The 20,101-nt window shown below is 43.7% G+C and overlaps 1 protein-coding gene across 1 annotated transcript in view; it reads left to right on the top strand.

Annotated features, from left to right (window-relative positions):
- The window catches only part of HSD17B4 (hydroxysteroid 17-beta dehydrogenase 4), a 242,657-nt gene that overhangs the window by 90,539 nt on the left and 132,017 nt on the right, over positions 1–20,101 (top strand). Inside the window, exons 10-12 of the mRNA XM_044275890.1 lie at positions 2,839–2,863; positions 5,187–5,315; positions 18,690–18,787. Of these exons, the coding sequence (XP_044131825.1) occupies positions 2,839–2,863; positions 5,187–5,315; positions 18,690–18,787 (252 nt within the window). The remainder of the gene's footprint in view (positions 1–2,838; positions 2,864–5,186; positions 5,316–18,689; positions 18,788–20,101) is intronic.

The following is a 20,101-nucleotide window of genomic DNA, read 5'->3' as shown; positions in this document are numbered from 1 at the left end:
AGGGAACCTGAGCATAGGAGTTCACTGGCGCCCAAGAGATGTCATGGTCATTACAACAGACGCCAGCAACTCAGGGTGGGGAGGTCACTCTTCAGGAGCGGTAGTTCAAGGATCCTGGGGAAGAGACATGCAGGACGCCTCCTCAAATTTAAGAGCGCTGTCAGCTGTCCACAGAGTTCTCCTTTCCCTTTACAAAATTCCCTCTCCAAGACACGTAAGAATATTAACAGACAACACTACAGTCGTGGCGTACATAAACAAACAGGGGGGAACCAGAAGTCGCTCACTGGCGGAAGTGTCAAAGGGCATTTTTTGTTGGGCAGAAAGAAACCTTCTGTCCCTTTCGGCGGTGCATATCAAGGGGGAAAAAAATGTGGTGGCCGATTATCTCAGTCGACACCTCTTAAGGGAGGCCGAATGGTCTTTAAATCACCGCGTCTTCAGCCAGATCTGCCGAATGTGGGGGATCCCAGTGTTAGATCTGCTCGCCACCAAAAGCAACAATCAGGTCAGAAAGTTCTGTTCCCTCTCGCAAATGGATCACCCGGTATGGCTAGACGCCCTCTCCAGGCCGTGGCCAAGACAGCGCCTTTATGCCTTCCCTCCATTCAGCCTCATTTCAAGGGTCCTGGTAAAGGCTCAGGAAGAAGGGGTCCACGTAATTATGGTTTCCACTCCTGCTCAGACTGTCAGCCGGTGTTTATTGGACACTGCCATCAATCCCGGACCTACTCCACCAGGGACCAATAAATCACCCCAGTGTAAATCAACTCAGTTTGACGGCCTGGAATCTGAACGCCTCCTGCTAAAACAGAAGGGTCTGTCGGACGCAGTCATCTCCACGATGCTCAAAAGCCGGAAACCGGTAACTTCCCGGATCTACCTGAGAACCTGGAATGCCTTTTTGTCCTTCTTGGGAAGTGTATATTCTCCTGATGTTCCTCAGGTCCTCCAGTTCCTGCAAGCGGGACTAGAAAAAGGCCTCCGTCCATCAACTCTGAAGGTTCAGATTTCCGCGCTCAGCGCCTTCCTGGACGTAAAACTAGCAGATTCCCCTCTGATCAAACGGTTTTTGAGGGGGGCAGGAAGAACTTCGATCCTCCCTCGTCCAGTGGTTCCTCCCTGGGATTTGGGCCTGGTTCTTTCTGCTCTCACTACTCCTCCGTTTGAGCCAATTGATGAGATCCCTCTAAGGCTCCTCACCATGAAGACGGTTTTTTTTAGTTGCCATAACCTCTGCCAGAAGAGTGGGGGAAATTCAAGCTTTCTCTTGCAAGCCTCCCTATCTTACAATTCTGGATGATCGTATAATACTCAGGCACTGTCCAGCCTTTCTCCCAAAGGTGATATCCAGATTTCATCGTGAGCAGGAAGTCTCCCTACCCTCCTTTTTCCAGTCTCCTTCTAATGATTCGGAAGATACTCTCCATAATCTGGACGTCAGGAGATCAGTCCTTTCTTACCTTCAGGCCACTAAACCGCTTAGAAAATCGGACCACCTCTTTTTACAATTCCAGGGCCCTAATAAGGGGCAAGCGGCTAGCAAGTCAACCATAGCTAGGTGGATTAGGAACATAATATCCTCTGCCTATGTTACCAAGAACTGTCAGCCGCCGGAGGTACTAAAGGCTCATTCTACAAGGGCAGTAGCCTCATCCTGGGCAGAAACTAAGGCAGTCCCTCTGGAACAGATCTGCAGGGCCGCCACATGGGCCAACCCTATGACTTTTTTTCGGCACTATAAGCTAGATGTAGTAAGGGATCAGGACTTGTCCTTTGGTCGTGAGGTCCTATCTAGTGTGCCCCCCCCCTAATATTGATTACTCTGTTAATCCTCCTGTGAATGCCGTTGTGGAGGCGCCGGGGAAAAGGGTAAATTACTCTTACCGGTAATTGGATTTTCCAATAGCCTCCACAACGGCATTGGGTTCCCTCCCAAGCTTTAAATGTAAATGAATGATGTAATTTGTTTACTATAATATATAATTTGTTATGCATCACTTCTGTGTCCTCTCTTATTGACTGGTAAGGTAAGGGGAGGAGGCTCCTTAAATCCTGTGCTTCCTCGTTGTTTCCTGTCCTGGAGGCGGGGACACCCTCCTCCTGTGAATGCCGTTGTGGAGGCTATTGGAAAATCCAATTACCGGTAAGAGTAATTTACCCTTTTTTTTTTTTTACACAATAAAAGCACACAGAGCTATGGGGACTGGGTATTGCAGATGTACTAGCGGCCATCTAGCAACCCATGTCCTCAGCTCTATATACACAAAATCCAGGTGACAGGTTCTTTTTAAGTGTTTGAGGTCAGGAGATCCGAGATCTTGAACATTAAGTTCGGGAGCACCCCCTTCATTGAACACCTCTCCCTCTACCCATAATGCAACAATGTAAGTGTAACAATGATCTTTCCTATATGGACGTCCCCTAATGGTGGTCACTATTTCCTTACTCTGGATAGGCCTTCACTAGTTGGGAAGGGGGGGGGGGGGGGGGTCTGAGACAATGCACCTCCTCTGATCAGCTGGTCTGTGTAGGTCTGTGGACTCATTTCGGTGCTAGAGCTACACAGCACCATTGACGTTGCTGCAGCAGGAGCTCCCTACTACAATACTGCTCCCACTGGCTTTAATAGAACCTCTCCTACAGTTTTGCTGGTGCTTTGTAGCTGTGGCGCTGACTTCAGTCCATAGACCTGCACAGACCAGCTGATCGTGGGGTTGCCGAGGATAGGCCTTCAGTTAGACCGGACAACTGCTTTTAAATTCTATAAGAAGTGTCAAAAATGCAAACAAAACAAATATCATTCTAGCAGAAGTAAATGTGTGTTCTTTCTTTCAGGTTGGAGCTGGATGGGCTGGAAAGTGTGAGTATCCTCTAATACAATGTATATTTATACTATATACAGTATGTTTGAACTAGAGGTAGGCACGTATTCATACTAAAGCTTGTAGTTATCCGCAGGCATTTTACAGTACCAGCAAAGTGAACGAGTTTTACTCAGAAGAATAAGAATCGTAAGCAAAAAAAAAATGCAGGATTAAAGGGGTACTCCATCTGGAACATGTCTGGCAGATCGATAGGCTATGCCCTAAAGGTCTGATAGCTTTGGCTACCACTTTTGAGACCTGTTCCTGTGTTCAGAACTTGGCTCTGAAGTTGATGGACGGCACGCCACACGTGTGACCTGCTCTCACTTCACTGCTATGGGAGTGTTTTCAGAAGTCTCCGTGATGAACGGAGGATGGTCATGCGTGCGCGGCTTGCTCTCTGTTGATTTCAGAACCATTTTAGAGAGAGGAGTTGGTTTCAGAGGTGGGACCGGTACTTAACAGACCTTTATGGTATAGGCTATATCCGAAGTCCTAAATGAGAATACATTTTTTTTTTTAAAGATGTTGTCTCGCTTCAGTAAGTGGCATCTATCATGCACATAGGCCAGTGCTTTTTCCTATAGTGTGCAAGCACAGCCACCACTGATGGCTTACAGGGTTGTCGTAACCATGGAAACGAGCAGTGTATAATGTGATGGAAAAATGAATCCAGCCAGCAAAGGAAGCAATATGGACAATCACAATACATTAGGAAGTGGCTTGTATTAACTTTCTCTACATGATAAATGCAACTTACTGAAGTGAGACAACCCCTATAACTATTAGAATACTTTCCCTTGAACACTTGACTTGTGCATCATTGAATTTTCTTTACCAAGAATTGTGACCTTAAGCCTCCTTTGTCTATACCGTATACCTCTAAGCGCAGCATAGGTCCGCCCCCATCTTAAAACTGGCGTGGATGGGGAAGTCGTAGATTCGGACGCAAATTTTGTTTGCAACCGATTCTGACACATACGCCAGAAATTGGCTTAAAACCTAGTCTAAAATGGCCCCCATGGACCTCACATGCCATGCATTGATCTGTTGATTCTCAGCATAATTTATAAACTCCATTGAGACATTTTGTATACTTTTTTGATGAAAATGCATCGACCACTCGCCACATGAAGATGCCCGCTTATGAGTGGGTCCCTAGCTCATAAGCTCGCCTTTCTGAATGGACTCTGAAACCTAGTAGGAGGGAGCATGTTAAGGCCTCCTGCACACTTTCCCCCAGCGGGTCCGCAATACACAGGCACCAGCCGCGTGCATTCCGCATCACAGATCGCTTGAATGGGTCCACAATCCCTGAGATGCGGAACGGAGGCATGGATTGGAAGCACTACAGAGTGCGTCCGTGGTGTTTCTGACTGTGTCTCCGCACTGCAAAAAAGTAGCGCATGCACTACTTTTTTACGATGTGAATCGCGGACCCCATTCAAGTTAATGGGTCAACGATCCGCATGAGGCTGCCCCACAGTCTGTGCCCGTGCATTGCGGGCAGCAATTTGCGGTCCGCAGCACAGGCACTGAGCCCTAATGTTTGTGTGCATGTAACCTAACCCTGTAACACTCGCGAAGGACGAAGTCTACTAAGTAAAAACACATGGGTTGAATGGAAGTAGTGCAGACACAATGAAAAACAAAAAAAGGGGACTTTTGAGCAGGCATAGATTTATGCCAGGATTTTCTACTTCTTGCCATTTTGTTACATTTGCATATTTTGCACAAATTGTAACTTTTATTTTTTGTGGTTCAATTTATGCCACAATCTGATTAATGAAAGTGGGGCACCCTGTCCTAGTTGGGTCGCTTGTATTGTGTATTTTAAGTCTGTTCCATCAGTCTTGTGTTCTTCTGAAAACTCTTTTTCGAATAACATGTGATTGAACAACTCACAGAAGGTTCACAAATTGCCGGTAACACAGAATGCTCCTTAGTATTGTTCTCACCCGCGCTGCATTTTGCGCCTTTTCTGCCACTGTTTCAGGGGCCAGGCATTTCAGCATGAAAAGTCATTTTTCTTTTTGGAAGCTGTGGATGTGCTCGACAGAAGCAAACAAAAACCCTCAGCGACTGTATAAGTTTTCCTCTGAAAGGTCTCTTCCCTCCTGTGCTGGGCAGCTTTGTGGTGGAGGAGTGCAGAGACCCTTTTATAAAGCTGCTCGCAAACAAAATGCAGTTGGGTTGAGATGGTTTTGAGAATTCTTTAGAATGTAGCCTTTAGAAAGTTTTTTTTATTTTGTGTTGCCTCATACTCTTTGGCATCACCTTGAGGATTCTGATCAATATTTTCTATTCCCTTGTAATTAGTGCGTTGGGAGAGAACTCTCGGTGCCATTATCAGGCAGAAGAATCGCCCGATGACACCAGAAGCCGTTCGTGATGAGTGGTCAAAGATTTGTGACTTTGATAATGCTACTAAGCCACAAACAATTCAAGGTAAGCGTATTAATCAGGTTTCAAAATGTTCCTAAATCCAATTAAATCTGTTTGTTTAATTTATACCCCTGTCTGTAATATATTTATTCTGCCTATATAAGGCTATGTGAGGTTACGGTTTCTATATATTTTTATTTTCTTTAATCTGTGTTTTAATTGCTTGGAGCAACATTTATTCCCCCCTAGGACCCCTGCTCTTCTCTGTCAAGACTTTTGGCCTGTGACCGCTCATAGTCCCATGGCTTTCAGTATCACTTTTATGCTGAGGATACACCAATCTACCTCTCTGGTGCAGACAGTACCACCTTACTATCCAGAATCCCACAATGCCCATCTTCCATATCCTCGTTCTCCTCTCACTTTATAAAACTTACCAACATGGATAAAACAGAATTAATAATCTTTTCCCCATCTTGCTCACCTCCCCCCCCCCCAACCATCAATGGCTGCACACTCCATGGTCAAGCACGTCTGCTGCCTTGGAGTGACCTTGGATTCTGCCCTCTCCTTCCAACCGCACATCCAAGCCTTTTCCACCACCTGCTGCTTCAAACTTGTCTCCCACATCTGCACTTTCCTCAACTTTGAGTCTGCGAAAATGCTTGTACATGCCCTCATCTCCCACCTAGACTACTGCAACATTCTCCTCTGTGGGCTTCCATCTAGTACGCTCGCACCCCTCCAATCTATCCTCAACTCTGCTACCCGACTAATCCACTTCTCACTCAGTTACTCCTCTGCCTCTCCCCTCTGCCAATCCTTTCACTCGCTCCCCATTGCCCAGCGAATTCAGTTCAAAATACTAGCAAATTCATACAAGGCTGTCCACAACCTGTCCCCTCCCTACATCTGAGCTACTTTCCCTGCTGCCTCTATACCACAGAGACCAATTTTACCCTCTCATACTGTGTCCTTCTCCCATAACATGTAGATTGTAAGCCCTCGCGGGAAGGGCCCTCTCCTTCTGTGCCAGTTTGTAACTCGTCTTGTTCATGCTTGTTGCAGTTGTCTGTATGTATGTATACCTCTTCTCATATGTACAGCGCTATGGAATGAATAGCATAATGATCACTGATGGGTTTAACTCCTGGACTTCAAAGCTTAGAGTGATGAGGAACTTAAATGAAAATACAAGTTACAGTAAATGTATTCCCCTAAAACTATATAGTAGTCAGCTCTGCTCCTCCTGCTCTATAACATGCTGCCTGTAGCTTAATTTGTGTTTTTCATGGTGACCGGTTCCCTTTAAAGACGTTCCAGCGTTGTACAGCTGCAATATCTGCATAGGGTGGTTTACTGGTTGAATGTATTGCTTATAATGTTCCTGATGGTCTAGGGTGGGCATACAATAACTTGCTCCCACTGTGCGCGCGAAGGCACATCTGCGTGTTGTATAAAAAATTATCACTCGTTCACTGCTGCGTCTGTAGGGTGCAATAAGTTGGCAGTGACGTGGGTTAATCACGTCAGTGGACCTTGTGCCGATTTAAATTAGTATTGTTATGCTTTGTATAGCTTCTTCAGACTTCATTCATCTCCTATGTCATAAAATCTTAAAGAACATTCTTGTATTCAGATATGCACAGCAAGTATTGAATACAATAATTTGTCCCTAGTATTGTCGGCAGGCTGACGGGGAAATTGGAGAACGAAAAATTAATAAAAGATTATATTTGAAATATACGTATAGATCAGATACTAAGAAATTAGCAGTGTTTACTGGGAACTGTCTGGTTTTAGAACCCTCCCGAAATTCTTTTAGATATGGAGCCGTGGTTGAAAAGACATTGGGGGTCTTTTATTATGACCTGGTGTAAGAAAGTCATATAGCCTAAGGCCTCATGCACGCGGCCGAGAGCGGACCATGGAAACCCGGCCGGGATTCCTGCTGACAGCATGAGCGCACTGCGTCATTGGTTGCTATGACACCGTGCGCTCATGCTGTCAGCAGGAATCCCGGCCGGGTTTCCATGGTCCGCTCTCGGCCGCGGAACACGGCCGTGTGCATGAGGCCTAAGTTGCAGCTTTCTGAACTCCCATGTGCATAGATTTAGGTGCTCAAGACTTTTTGATGCTGATCTCGACACTGGGGAGTGACCGGGTTGACATTGATCTATGCAGCATATTTCTAAAAACTTATAATTTCGCTGTATTTTAAAAGGGTTTTCCAGGACTTAACTGACCTGTCCTCGAGATATGTCATCTGATCGGCGGGGGTTCGACACCTTGTACCCTTGCATATCGGCTGTTTGAGAAGATATTGGGGCCCCTGCGAGCGCCACAGCCTTCTCGCAGCTTACCAAACGGTGCTGTACATTGTATAGCAGCTGTGCGCGGTATCACAGCTCAGCCCCATTCACGTCTGACGCTGAGCTGTTCCTAGGCCAAGTGACCGGTGAAGATGTAGTCGCTGGCCTAGGAAAAGCTGTGAGAAGGTGGTGTGCTACTGCAAGCACTGGTGCCTTTCCAAATAGGTTTTCAAACCACAAGTTATAGAAGTATCAAAGTTTCTTCACCTGATGGTCTGCACTAGGGATGAGCGAAAAAATGTAAGACTTCATTTTGTTGTAAATATTTTCCACTGATTTGAAGGTATGACCACATAGCGTAAATTCTGCAGATTTTCTCAAGTGGAACTTTGTGTGAAAAATCTGCTGCGCTTATAGCAGAAAAGCAACAAACTTGGTGAGATTTTAGCAACTTTCATCCTCGCACTAGAAAGTTTAATCAACAAAATCTGCATATGACTTGGCCTGCACTGCAGTTTTTAAATCTGCAGAATATCTGCTTTATTTTTGCATTTCTGCCACAAATTTCACCTTTTTGAATTGCAGATCTGGAGATGTAGTGTAACAAATTCTGCAGCGAGTTCCGCAACAAACTCCAAATTGGCTCAGACGTTGCTGATGCGGAATTCTGATAGTTGATGCACTATTGACCCACCATATGTAGCCCTTACCCTAAGGCAGTGATGGCTAACCTCCAGCACTCCAGTGGTGAAACGACGCCCAGCATGCTCCAGTCTTTCTATGGCGTTCTGAGAACAGCCAAGCAAGTGTACATGTTGGGAGTCGTAGTTTTACTACATTTGGAGTGCTGGAGGATAGGCATCACAGCCCTAAGGCTTTGTGTACATCTCCGTTGAGCATTTTGTTTTTCTTGTCATATGATTTGCTCGTGTTTGGTGATTGGCAGCAAATTTACATAGTTTAATTATAAGAATTGCCCTGATGATCTGGCGCCACAGCCAATCTGGCGCTGTATTAACAAATGTATACAAATCATTGATTCTGTAAAAGAATTTTTAAATTGGACACACAAGGAAAAAGCTGCTTGCACTTTAATTGGGCCCTAGGCCATAATATGTCCGCAGTGTCCTTGACACGTGTGACTGGGGAGCCAGCTGCCATTAACAAGGCTTATGGTGTAGAGGATGAGCGTTTGCTGCAACATCTTCCCACTGCAAAATGCATGGAAGTCCTTGAGACGGTAAACAAGCTACAGTTATGCTCCGTAAGATCTTTCTTATCCCAGTGGCACTGTTGAAAATGTGTTATCTGCTTCCTCTTTGATGAAAATTCCTTGTTAAAAAAAGATTGAAATCTCTTTCTATAGTTGCACATATCTCCCCCAGGAGAGATTTCACATCCTGACATTTAAGGCATAAACAGAGCAATGGACGTCTAAGGAGCGCTCGGTCACTGTGCTCTTGAGTCAGCATCTGATTTGTAATTTCATCTTTTTTATTTTTCCTCCTAATTGTATGAAAACCTTTTATATTTAAACACTGTTAAATCAAATGTTGTTTCCTGGGAACAGAGAATGGACCTTTCTATTACAATTGGCTTCACTAATGAACGTTCTCGCATGAATCCCAATTGACATGTCGACTCGTTTCCTGACATGATCCTTCTGTCTCTAAATGCTAATTTTACATCTCTTAAAGAGGACCTGTCACCTCTCCTGACAAATCAGCAGTTTTGGGGCACCTTTATTCTATTATTCCTGCAAGAAGTTAAAGTACAGCTGGGTGTTAGTTTTGGGGGGGGGGGGGTCCCTGCACAGTGCTGCCAGTGTTGGCCTGTGCAGAGACACACCACCAATTGGCTAAACTGAGATCTGTACCTCCCCCACCGCCCCCCTTAAAATGAAAGCCATGTAACGTTTGGCTAATGGTGTGGCCACAACTGGTGTGTTTATTGCAGAAAATCCAGACATGATGGATTTTGTGTAGCAAGCCGCATCTGCCCACATTGCTGAGAAAAACATTTTACTTTTACTCAATTGGTGACTCTTCTGTGACATGGCCGTGTTTTTTACAGCCATATCTTACCTGTAGAACAGTTGCATGAAAGCAAGTTGCAAAGAAATGGCGCGTATTTTTTATTTTTATTTTTTGTCCTGAACTTGCTGTTCACAGCACCAGCCTAGTTTATAAAAGTCTAGCAGGAGTAATAGAGGAATGGCACAACATAGTCATAAGAATAAATGATAGAGGAAAAAAGCAGTCTGGTTTAAAGCTTTTTGGGAGCAGAACTTTGTGAGTTTGTGAGCATTCACGTGTTTGTATTAAGTGTGTGACTTTAGATTACGTGACTTGAGATTCAGGGACCTTAGGAGAGGACTACAGTAAGTTAGATTCTAATCACTGCACAATATTGTATTTTTCTTTTCTTGCATAATCCCCACTTAGTATGTGTTCCATTATTGACAGCGCAGTCCAGTGCACATTTTGTTTAATGTATGCAGTCCTGGAAAAGCCGTTTCAGGGTGCATATCTTTGTTCAAAATGGAAGCAAATTGCCTGTTTGGAATCGCACATCTAACCGGCAGGTTTCAACACTGAGAAGCGTTGGTAATTAGGAACAGAGTTTGCTGGTCACTGAGCAGGCATTCTATGGGGTAGATGTGGGGGAGGGTGTTAGTATGGAGGCTCAGGAAAGTGAGGTAGCTAGCTGGATAACAGAAAGCGGGGTAGAGGGAAGAGTGCCAGGGAGGCTAGCCCTCATTTGACACGCCCCAACAAGTTTGCAGGGTTGGCAGGTGAGGGGGGTGTCAGTTTAAGGGAGAGCACTGCTGCAGCCAGACACTTCCTCTGCCAGTCAGGGGAATGTCAGCTCCAGTGAGCAGGGCAGGCCAGACAGGTGCTGGTAGTGAGAGACTCGGTTATTAGGGGTACAGATAGGGCAATCTGTCACAAAGACCGGGATCGTCGAACGGTATGTTGTCTTCCTGGTGCTTGAATTCGACACCTCACGGATAAAATTGACAGATTACTGGGAGGGGCTGGAGAAGTTCCTGCAGTCATGGTCCATATTGAAACCAATGACAAAGTTGGAGGTAGGTGGAGCCTACTTAAAAATGATTTTAGGGATTTAGGTCGCAAGCTTAGGAAAAGTACCTCGAAGGTAGTCTTTTCCGAAATACTGTCTGTACCACAAGCCACATAAAGGCAGCAGGAGATTAGGGAGGTAAACAAGTGGCTCAAGAACCGGTGTAGGAAGAAGAGGTTTGGGTTCCTGGAGATCTGGTCTGACTTCTCTGTTGGCTACAGGCTCTATCGTAGGGATGGGCTGCACCTCAATGGTGAAGGGGTAGCGGTGTTAGGGGAGAAGATGGCTAGAAGGTTGGAGTGTTTTAAACTAGGGACTGGGGGAGGGTAATTATGTTATAGGAGGGGAAGATAGTGCAGATAGAGACCTGGGGCAAGGTAATGAAACTGGGTAGGAATGGAGGGAGGGACTAGAACAGTTCAGAAGGAAAGGTGTAGGGTAAAAAATATACATAAACCACTTAATTGTATGTATACTAATGCCAGAAGCCTGACTAATAAAACTGGGGAACTGGAATTAGTGATGTGTGAGGAGGACTATGACATAGTGGAAATAACTGAGACATGGCAGGATGATAGCTTTTACTGGGAGGTTAACGTACAGGGTTACAGTCTGTTTAGAAAGGATCGCCAAAACCTGTTTAAAGCCCACACTCCAGGAAGATTTAAGTGAGGGACGTGAACATGTGAAGTCACTGTGGGTAGAAATACATGGAGGGAAAAATGAGAATAAATTACTAATAGGAGTTTATTATAAACCACCTAATATACCAGAGTCCACAGAAAATCTACTTCTAAACGAAATGGACAAGGTGGCTAATCATAAGGTTGTCATTATGGGGGACTTCAACTACCCAGATATAGACTGGGAAACTGAAACCTGGTCATCTCTTAAAGGAAACAGGTTCTTGGCAATAGCCAAAAAAAATCCCTTTTTTTCCCAACTGGTTCAGGACCCAACTAGGGAGACGGCCACACTTTACTTGGTATTAACCAATAGACCTGACAGAACAGATGTGCAGGTTGGAGGACAGGGAGGAACAAAAATACCATACGTCAAAAAAAGCTACATTTAGCCAACTGAGAGGTCATGGCCATAACGAACTGGGACAAAGTCCTCAAAAAAATACAGCCACAAAATTGGATATTTTTAAAACCATCCTAAAAAAAAATTGAGGTACTTGCCTTATTGGAATAAAAGGTTGAGGAACAAGAAAAAAAACAATGTGGTTAAAGGTAAAGAAAGCAATAAATGACAAAAAAAAAAAGCATTTAAATCGCTAAAACTGGGAGGGAGCGAGAAACCATTGACACACTATATAAGGGGAAAAAAAATATTTGTAAAATACAAATAAAAGCAGCCAAACTAGAGACCGAAAGATTAATTGCCAGAGTGAAACTAACCCTAGAATGTTCAATTATATATGGTAAAAAGTATAAATTTGAAGGTGTCGGCCCTCTACAGAGTAATGAGGGATGAGTTGCAGACAGCAATGAGGAGAAAGCAGCTATTAAATTTTTATTTTTTTTTCTCCACTGTATTCACTGAAGAAAATAAACTGTCAGATGAAATGCAGAATGTAAATGTAAATTCCCAATTAAGTGCCCTATCTGACCCCGGAAGAAGTACAGCAGCGTCTTAAATAGATTAAAAAAGACAAATCGCCAGGACCAAATGGCATACACCCCCGTATCCTAAGAGAAGTAATGTCATAGCCAGACACTTATTTATGATATTTAAGGCTTCTATACTGACAGGGAGCGTTCCACAGGATTGGTGCATGGCAAATGTGGTGCCAATATTCAAAGAGTCTAAAAACAGAGCCCATAAACTATAGGCCGGTAAGTTTAACATCTGCCTTGGGTAAACTGTTTAAAGGCTTTCTAAGAGATGCTATCTTGGAGTACGTACCTTAATGAAAATGAGCAAATAACGCCATATTAGCATGGCTTCATAAAGGATCAGTCATGGCAAACTAATTTAATCAGTTTCTGTGAGGAGGTAAGTTCTAGACTTGACCGTGGCAAATCAATGGATATTGTATGTCTGGACTTTTCCAAAGCATTTGACACTGTACCACATAAAAGGTTAGTATATAAAATGAGAATGCTTGGACTGGGAGAAACTGTATGTGGTTAAGTAACAGTTCAGTGATAGAAAACAAAGGGTTAATAATGGTACACACTCGGATTGGGTCACTGTCATTAGTGGGGTACCACAGGGGTCAGTATTGGTCCCCATGATCTTCAATATATTAATGGTCTTGTAGAAGGCTCATGTAGTAAATATAAATTTTTGCAGATGACCCAAAATTGTTTAAAGTAATTGACACAGAAGAGGACCATATACTGCTATAGATGGATCTGGATAGAGTGGATGCTTGGGTAGAGTAGTGGCAGATGAGGTTTACCACCTGAGAAATGTAAGGTTATGCACATTTGAAGGAATAATTCAAGTCACCCGTACATACTAAATGGTAAAACACTTGGTAACACTGACATGGAAAAGGACCTAAGAATTTGTGAACCGCAAACTAAGCTGTATAAACCAGTGTCAGGCAGCTGCTGCCAAGGCCAATAAGATAATGGGTTGCCTCAAAAGGGCATAGATGCCTATGATGAGAACATAGTCCTACCACTTTACAAATCACTAGTCAGACCACACATGGAGTACTGTGTAGCGTTCTGGGCTCCTGTGAACAAACTGATATGGCAGAGTTGGAGAGGTTTCAAAGGAGGGCAACTAAAGTAATAACTGGAATTGGTGGACTACAGTACCCAGAAAGATGATCAATTAGGGTTATTCACTTTAGAAAAAAAGACAACGAGATCTAATTACTATGTATAAATATATCAGGGGTCAGTACAGAGATCTCTCCCATCTATTTATCCCTGTGACTGTGACTAGGGGACATCCTCTTCGTCTGGAGGAAAGAAGGTTTGTAGACAAACATAGAAGGTTTTTTTTTTTACGGTAAGAGCAGTGAGACTATGGAACTTATCCTGAGGTGATGGTGAGCCTGTATGTGTTTCTGGAGTGTAACTGTCACGGCCTCTGTGGGGTGTGCCGTGACACTGTTGCTGTGCATGCTGTTGCCAGCGGCAACGTGTTGTGGTTGCAGCATGTAGGTGCCTCCTCCTTTTCTCCTCAGGTCTTTCCTGTCTGGTGCTAGAGGGGTTAATTAGCTGGTGGGGATTTAGGGGTTTCCTTGGTGTGGCCACAAGGTTTATATTGCCTGTGGCCTGTTGGCTGAGTGCAGTGTTCCTCCACCCTTGCTGTGTGCTGGAGCTGTGCTCCTGCCCGGCCTCTACCATCTGCCCAGTGCTTGAGGGCCACCTTGTGAAACATCATGGTCTTTGTTTTCCCGGTGTCACCTTCCCTTCTCTACCCATCTTATTTGTGTGGTGTTCATATGGTGGGTATTGTCTTGTCTAGTGTTACATGTCTGGTGTATTGGTGTCTGTAGTACAGCATGTTGCTAGACATTTTCCCTGATTGTTGTGCCTCTGTAAGGGGGTCCCGGGGTTCCCCAGAGGGTGAACTAAAAGTCTTGGATGCTGCTCTGCCTGGGGCCGCCATGTCTGTTTTGCATGGGGGTTTCCAGGCAGTAACTGGTGTGCTGGATACGTGGATGTGGTTGTTTGTACTGTGTCCTGTATGGTGTGTGGACACCAGTACTCATGCTCAGGTTCCAGTCTGTGTTGCTGCGGCAGGTAAATGTGTTGTATGGTGTGCTTACCTGCCGAACCATTTACTGTGTTCAGTCTCCACTGTTTTCTTGCAGCTAGACCAGTGGAGACTCCTGTTCATCCGTGTCTGTAATGAACAGGTTGTCTCTGCCCTTTGAAGGATTTTCAGGGCAACTAGGGGTCCTAGGTTTCCTGGGTATGAGCCATCCTACCATCCAGGTCTGCTCATATGGTGAGGATTAGGGATGTAATAGGTGACCTGCTCCCTTATCCCAGCCCCTGGCCTAGTTGCCTTTCCCACCGGGTCCACATTTTAAGGTGGGGAGTTTTCCCTACTCCCCACCGTGACTGTAATAATATTACAGGCTATAGCTAATAGAGATGGGTTGTTAATACAGGGAGTTAATTTGATTGGAGTCGGGAAAGGAATTTTTCCCCTAAAGTGAGGAAAATTGGCTTCTACCTCACAGGGGTTTTTGCCTTCCTCTAGATCAACTTGCAGGATAGTCGACTGAACTGAATGGACATATCTTTTTTTCAGCCTTATAAACTACTAGCAGAAGGACCCAGCTTCGCACAGGCATATTTCATCTTTCATTTTATGTTTCCGTGTGTCGTAAAAATGTCAACAACGGTGACCTCCACAGGGCCCCCCCCTTTAACAGTGGCCTCTGCTCCCCTGCATATAGCATTGTAGTTGTGCCGGCATGGCTAACTGCTAAAACCTGCGAGTAGGACCTGCGAGCTTCTATTGGCTAATAAGGGACATGTGACCATGTAAATGGCAGTTCGGATTTAAGTGAAAGGCTTGCTGGCCTCTATTGGCTAATGCTAGTTATTTTTTGGGGAATATCCCAGGAACAGTAAGTCTTAGGGAGCTGAGACGCAGTCTAAAACCTTCCCGGACACCTGATGTTCTAACTTTAATGGTTTGTTCTTCTCATTGTCATTGATATTTCTTCCCTTGTCTAATTTGTGGCTTGTCTGGTGCAGTTACAAATGTCATGCTTTGTTGTTTCATGTGGAGGGGGAAGGCAGGGCGGGGAAAGTCTGTCTAGGGAGTGTGTAGAAAAGTTCTTGCCTCCTCCTAGACCTCCATGCATGGAATCCATCAGGGCTTCCTCCACATTTGAAAGAATAGCTGTATGTGCAGTGTTATTCTTTCTGTTTAAAGTGATGGAAACGTCGATGGACCCCATTATAAGTGACCAGGGTTCGCGGGGCGCTGTTTTGATCCTTCGTTATTTCTTCTGTTATAATAAAGGCATGACACCAGTGAAAGAGCTGTATGTCTCCTTTCACACAGTCTCTTTTGTGGATAGTAAAACCAAATCCAAATGTTGACAAATGCAGGACATTTATTTACAGACAAAATAACTGAATGCTGAACAATTCCCCCCCCCCCTCCCCCCATGAGGTTGGAAATGGTGAATTGATTTTAGAAGGTTGCTATACTCCCCTATCTGCATTATGACAGATTATGTACTGTACTTTTAGTTACAAAAACCAGACTGATCAGGAGAGGCTACAGATGCAGCAGAGCAGGGTTTGCCTTTCAGATACTATGCTGTAATGTCTAATTGCCGGTTGGCCTACTGTATTTCGTCTTAATCCAGTACCACAGAACTGCATAACCATTTTAACTTTGCTTCATCTGTGCATGGTGATTTGATGATCCATGTTTTATCTCCTCTTATAAGGGAGTTTAGTTCATTTATAATCCTATGCAAATGAGTTACAGTTCATTATGTGGAAAACCTTTTCCTGATGCTTCGATAACACATTTTCTTAAGAAAAAAAAAAAATATTCCAATTGTGTATTTCTTTCCCTGGCCGCTCTACCGTTAAGCAGCGTTCTACAGGGTGGCAGCCTTTTTCCATTTGATGTAGCGGTCTGTCCCTCGTACTCCTGCCCTTGCCATGCTACTTTGCAAAACAATGGAGGTGATTTAATTTCTCCTCATTGCATGCTTTCATTACCTCCTCTCGTCACAGCAGGGTGTGCTGCACATTCAGTTTTTCTCTTGCTGATGATGGTCATGAATTGCAATAATTGTTGTTGTCTGTTAAGAAATAAGCTTGTGGAGGAACTATTTAAAATGGGGGGGTGTATTATGTTGACTCGCCATGTTCCTGCTGTTTCCAATGCTGAGCATTCTGAATGCTTTCTGAAAACACTATTCTCAACATCTCATCTTTGTTATGCAAGTCTTAGGTTTGTCAGATACAATATTACTATTCCTCCAGCTGATAAATCATATGGGGCAGATATACAATAGAACGATTTTATTCCCTCTTCCACCACGTGCAGTCCAGGAGGCGGTAATGAAATCGTTACGTTGCTGTTGGCGCACGGATGGATGTACATTTGAAAAGCACCTTTTTATTATGTTTTAAATGAGAAATCAATTCTGACTTGGTGTCTACAAGTGTGCACATGCTTGGCGGATATCTGAGGTGCGGAGACGGAATGATTCCTGACCCTGCTACCATTGGAAAGCAATAGCTGGCATTCACAAGTTTGGAACAATTTGCGCTCGGATTATACTCTTTCTAGAAGAGTAATGCTCCGTTGGAAGTATTAAAGATTACAGGAAATTGTGCAGAGTTTAATTGCTTTTTCAGCCATTGATTGACTCTGCAGGCCTCATGTGAAAAAATATTTCACTCTGCAAATTGATCTATGAAATATTGTCTTGGAGGCGCCCGTTTAAGCCTTTTTTTTAACCTTAAGGAAAAATGCAAAGAACATCAAACCAAGGAAATCCTATTTGCTGTCTCGTAGGATGCTATGCTGATTGCAGCTAAACAGTCGCTTCCCCTTGTTGGTGATTTTTGCTCTCTGAAGAAAAAAGGAATGGTAAAATGTGCTTGTACAGTATTGAAAGTAACTAGGTCTAAAATTTGGTGCCGCCATTGGGTCTCTTCCTTGGGATGAAAATGTTCAGTGGCATTAGTAGGGGGAAAGTTGTGTCACCATGGTAGATCCATCCCTAGGACCAACTTGTAGATCTCTAAGGTACTGTAAGGAGTTTCTATAGTCAGCCACACTAGCAGACATTCTGAGCCAAGTTAAGTCCATAGGGCTTCTACCAGACAGATTGACCATGATGTACCGTAATTACCTTAGAGAATATCCTGTATTAGAAGATAATCTGTGCCTGCTCTGTTGTACAAAGTATAGGTTGGGCTCTATTCCCATCTGAGTTGGAGGCTGTCTTACAGATCCCATCATGTTTTTACACCACTCTGAAACACTGATGGACCACATTTGGACACCATCCCAGAACCTTATGGACCCCATTATAAGACATTTAGGCAACTCTGGTATCCATTTTTATGATGGATGCAACAGAGATGTGTGACTTCAGTTAAGAACAGAAGCAATGACTCAAGTGTGGTCAGTCTTTCCTAGTGGATTGTTCAAGCCAATTATAGGTGGTTTTTGTTGGGTTATATGGTGGACCTGCAACCTATGGGTACATTCAAATAACTCTGTATTTTGCATTCAACAAAACATATCTGAAAAATGTAGATACGTCCAAGTGACATCTGCATTGACTTCAATGAGTCTGTGGTCTGTATTTATGGCCAAGAACAGGACATGTTCCATCCTTTGCAGAATAGACTTAGAGATGCAGAAAGCACACTGATGAATGACCTGTCACCACCCAGCTGTTGACTTAGGGAGACTCTCTGGGCCTGCAGATCCAGCTGGGCAGCGATGGAGCTGCAACCCAGCCGTGGGGATCAGGAAAATGATTGCCGCCATGAATCGCCCTTGCTGGGAAGTCTGTAAGAAAGTAAATAGTGGCAGGGCATTTTTAATTGAAGTTGTCAATGGTTTTTGTTTTACAATGTGAAGTGATATCACTCATGTTTAGAAATGCTACACCTGTACAAATGTTGTTAAAAGGCACCCATGTATACTGTAGGCAATTGAAGTCCTCAGGGGTGCATATTCGTAATTACCTTGCAGTAGTCTTTATGCCAGTGTCTTGATACTTTCACGGTCATTGATTTAACTATAATGTTGACACATGCATTGGACAAACATTGAAATTATGTGCATTTTACTTCTACCTAAAATTGGCTTAGTGTCTGAGTATAAAACCTGCTTGATTCAGGAGAGCTCTCTAGATCCCATTATTGTAGCTCTCTTATGGTAAGTTGATGAAACTTATTGCAGGAGGTTCTCTCCACAGCGTCATTTTAAGTGGTTGGCTGGGGGCTTACTAAAGGGTGTACAGTAGTATCACAAGCCATAATACAGTTGCAATCACATTGGTGTGTTCTACCTGAATAAATGCAGAAATATTTATAATCTGTTTTATTTTCTTATCCTGATTTAGAGTCCACCGGCTCTCTGTATGCAGTCCTGTCATCCATTGACTCTGAGGAAGGCATTTCTATGAATCCCACAAGCCAGCGGACTTCTTCTGTTGACCCGGTGAGTTTGGTCATCAAAGTAGTTTGTTTTTCATGTCTCCTTATGAATTCTTTGTAGGGGTTACCACCCCCACTTTTACTGCGTTATCTAGAAAGGTAGGCTTAGTGTAACATTGGAATTCGTGACTACTCGTTGCATTAAATGAGTCCTCTGTTGCGCTACTTCCTCAAGGGAAATGTGGACTTGGCTGTTGTGTGAGCAGCATCTGGATTCTGAGGATCTGCATCAAGGGGGTTGTATTATCCGATTTGACTTTTGAAGGGGTTTTCCAGTTTGCATAAACATCCTTTAAAATCATTTCTGAAGGTAGCTATAATATTGTAATGTACTTTTATCTTTTATTGCTCATATCTTCCATTCTGGCCATGTCCATGGAGCTAGTTCTTATTTCCTATGATGTGTTCATGGGCGGGTCTGTAATGTTGGAATGTCTATAACTGGGTGGGAGGAGCCATGAACTAGATGTGCGTTCTTAGGGGGTGGTGCTGGAGATTTGGAAGAGAAAGGCGTGCATCATGGGTTTGGTTGGATACAGCAACAGGAAGGGTTTCTTACAGGATGGAAAGAAACCAGAAAGATTTGTTTACATGGTGAAAATGGGTCAGGATAGTTCAACAGAAGAAGAGAAAGCATAGGGAAGATGTACATGAGGCAAGCGACTACATGAGCACACCTGATAACTATAGTAATTCTGGAAAACCCCCATCATATTTCAGTCAGATCTATCAACACTCCATAGAGGGTAATTTCACCTTCATTTATCTTCTGCATTAGATTTTTAAATTCATTAGCCGCTGTCTTATGTTCTCCAAGGAATATTCTCCAGAGCCTTGGTAATTCATATATGTAAAAGGCTATGAGTTTTTGGGCTCAAACTTTTATGTCGACCACAATTTCCCTTTGTCTTCCATGTATGTCTGAAGATGCTAAACAGAAGTTAGTTGGATCTTGGAATGGTCTAAATGGATCCTAAAATTCTGTTCTATGTTCTAGTTTACTCCGTAAAATTCTGCATTTGTATATGGCTTTATGCATTCGTCTGAGGCAGAACTGCTGTCTCGTTGCATTCCAATATGGTTTCCCTGCCTTTATGATTTCTACTGAATACAATGAAAAGTGACATATGCTTCAGGCCTCTTGTTAAACATGTGATGGATAAAATATACACATATGTAACATAACTGAATACATGATTTAGTATAAGAGATGCGCGCTGTGAAGGCTGCAGAGCAGACTCCGCAGGTTCAGCTTCAGAAAGAGAATGTTAATTATTTTTCCGGTTTTTCTTTCCTGTTCACTGATAGAATGGCCTCT

The sequence above is a fragment of the Bufo gargarizans genome, chromosome 1 (assembly GCF_014858855.1).
Source record: "Bufo gargarizans isolate SCDJY-AF-19 chromosome 1, ASM1485885v1, whole genome shotgun sequence".
NCBI lineage: Eukaryota > Metazoa > Chordata > Amphibia > Anura > Bufonidae > Bufo > Bufo gargarizans.
The sequence above is the reverse complement of the archived record's forward strand: the minus strand, read 5'-3'. Positions and strand labels throughout refer to the sequence as shown.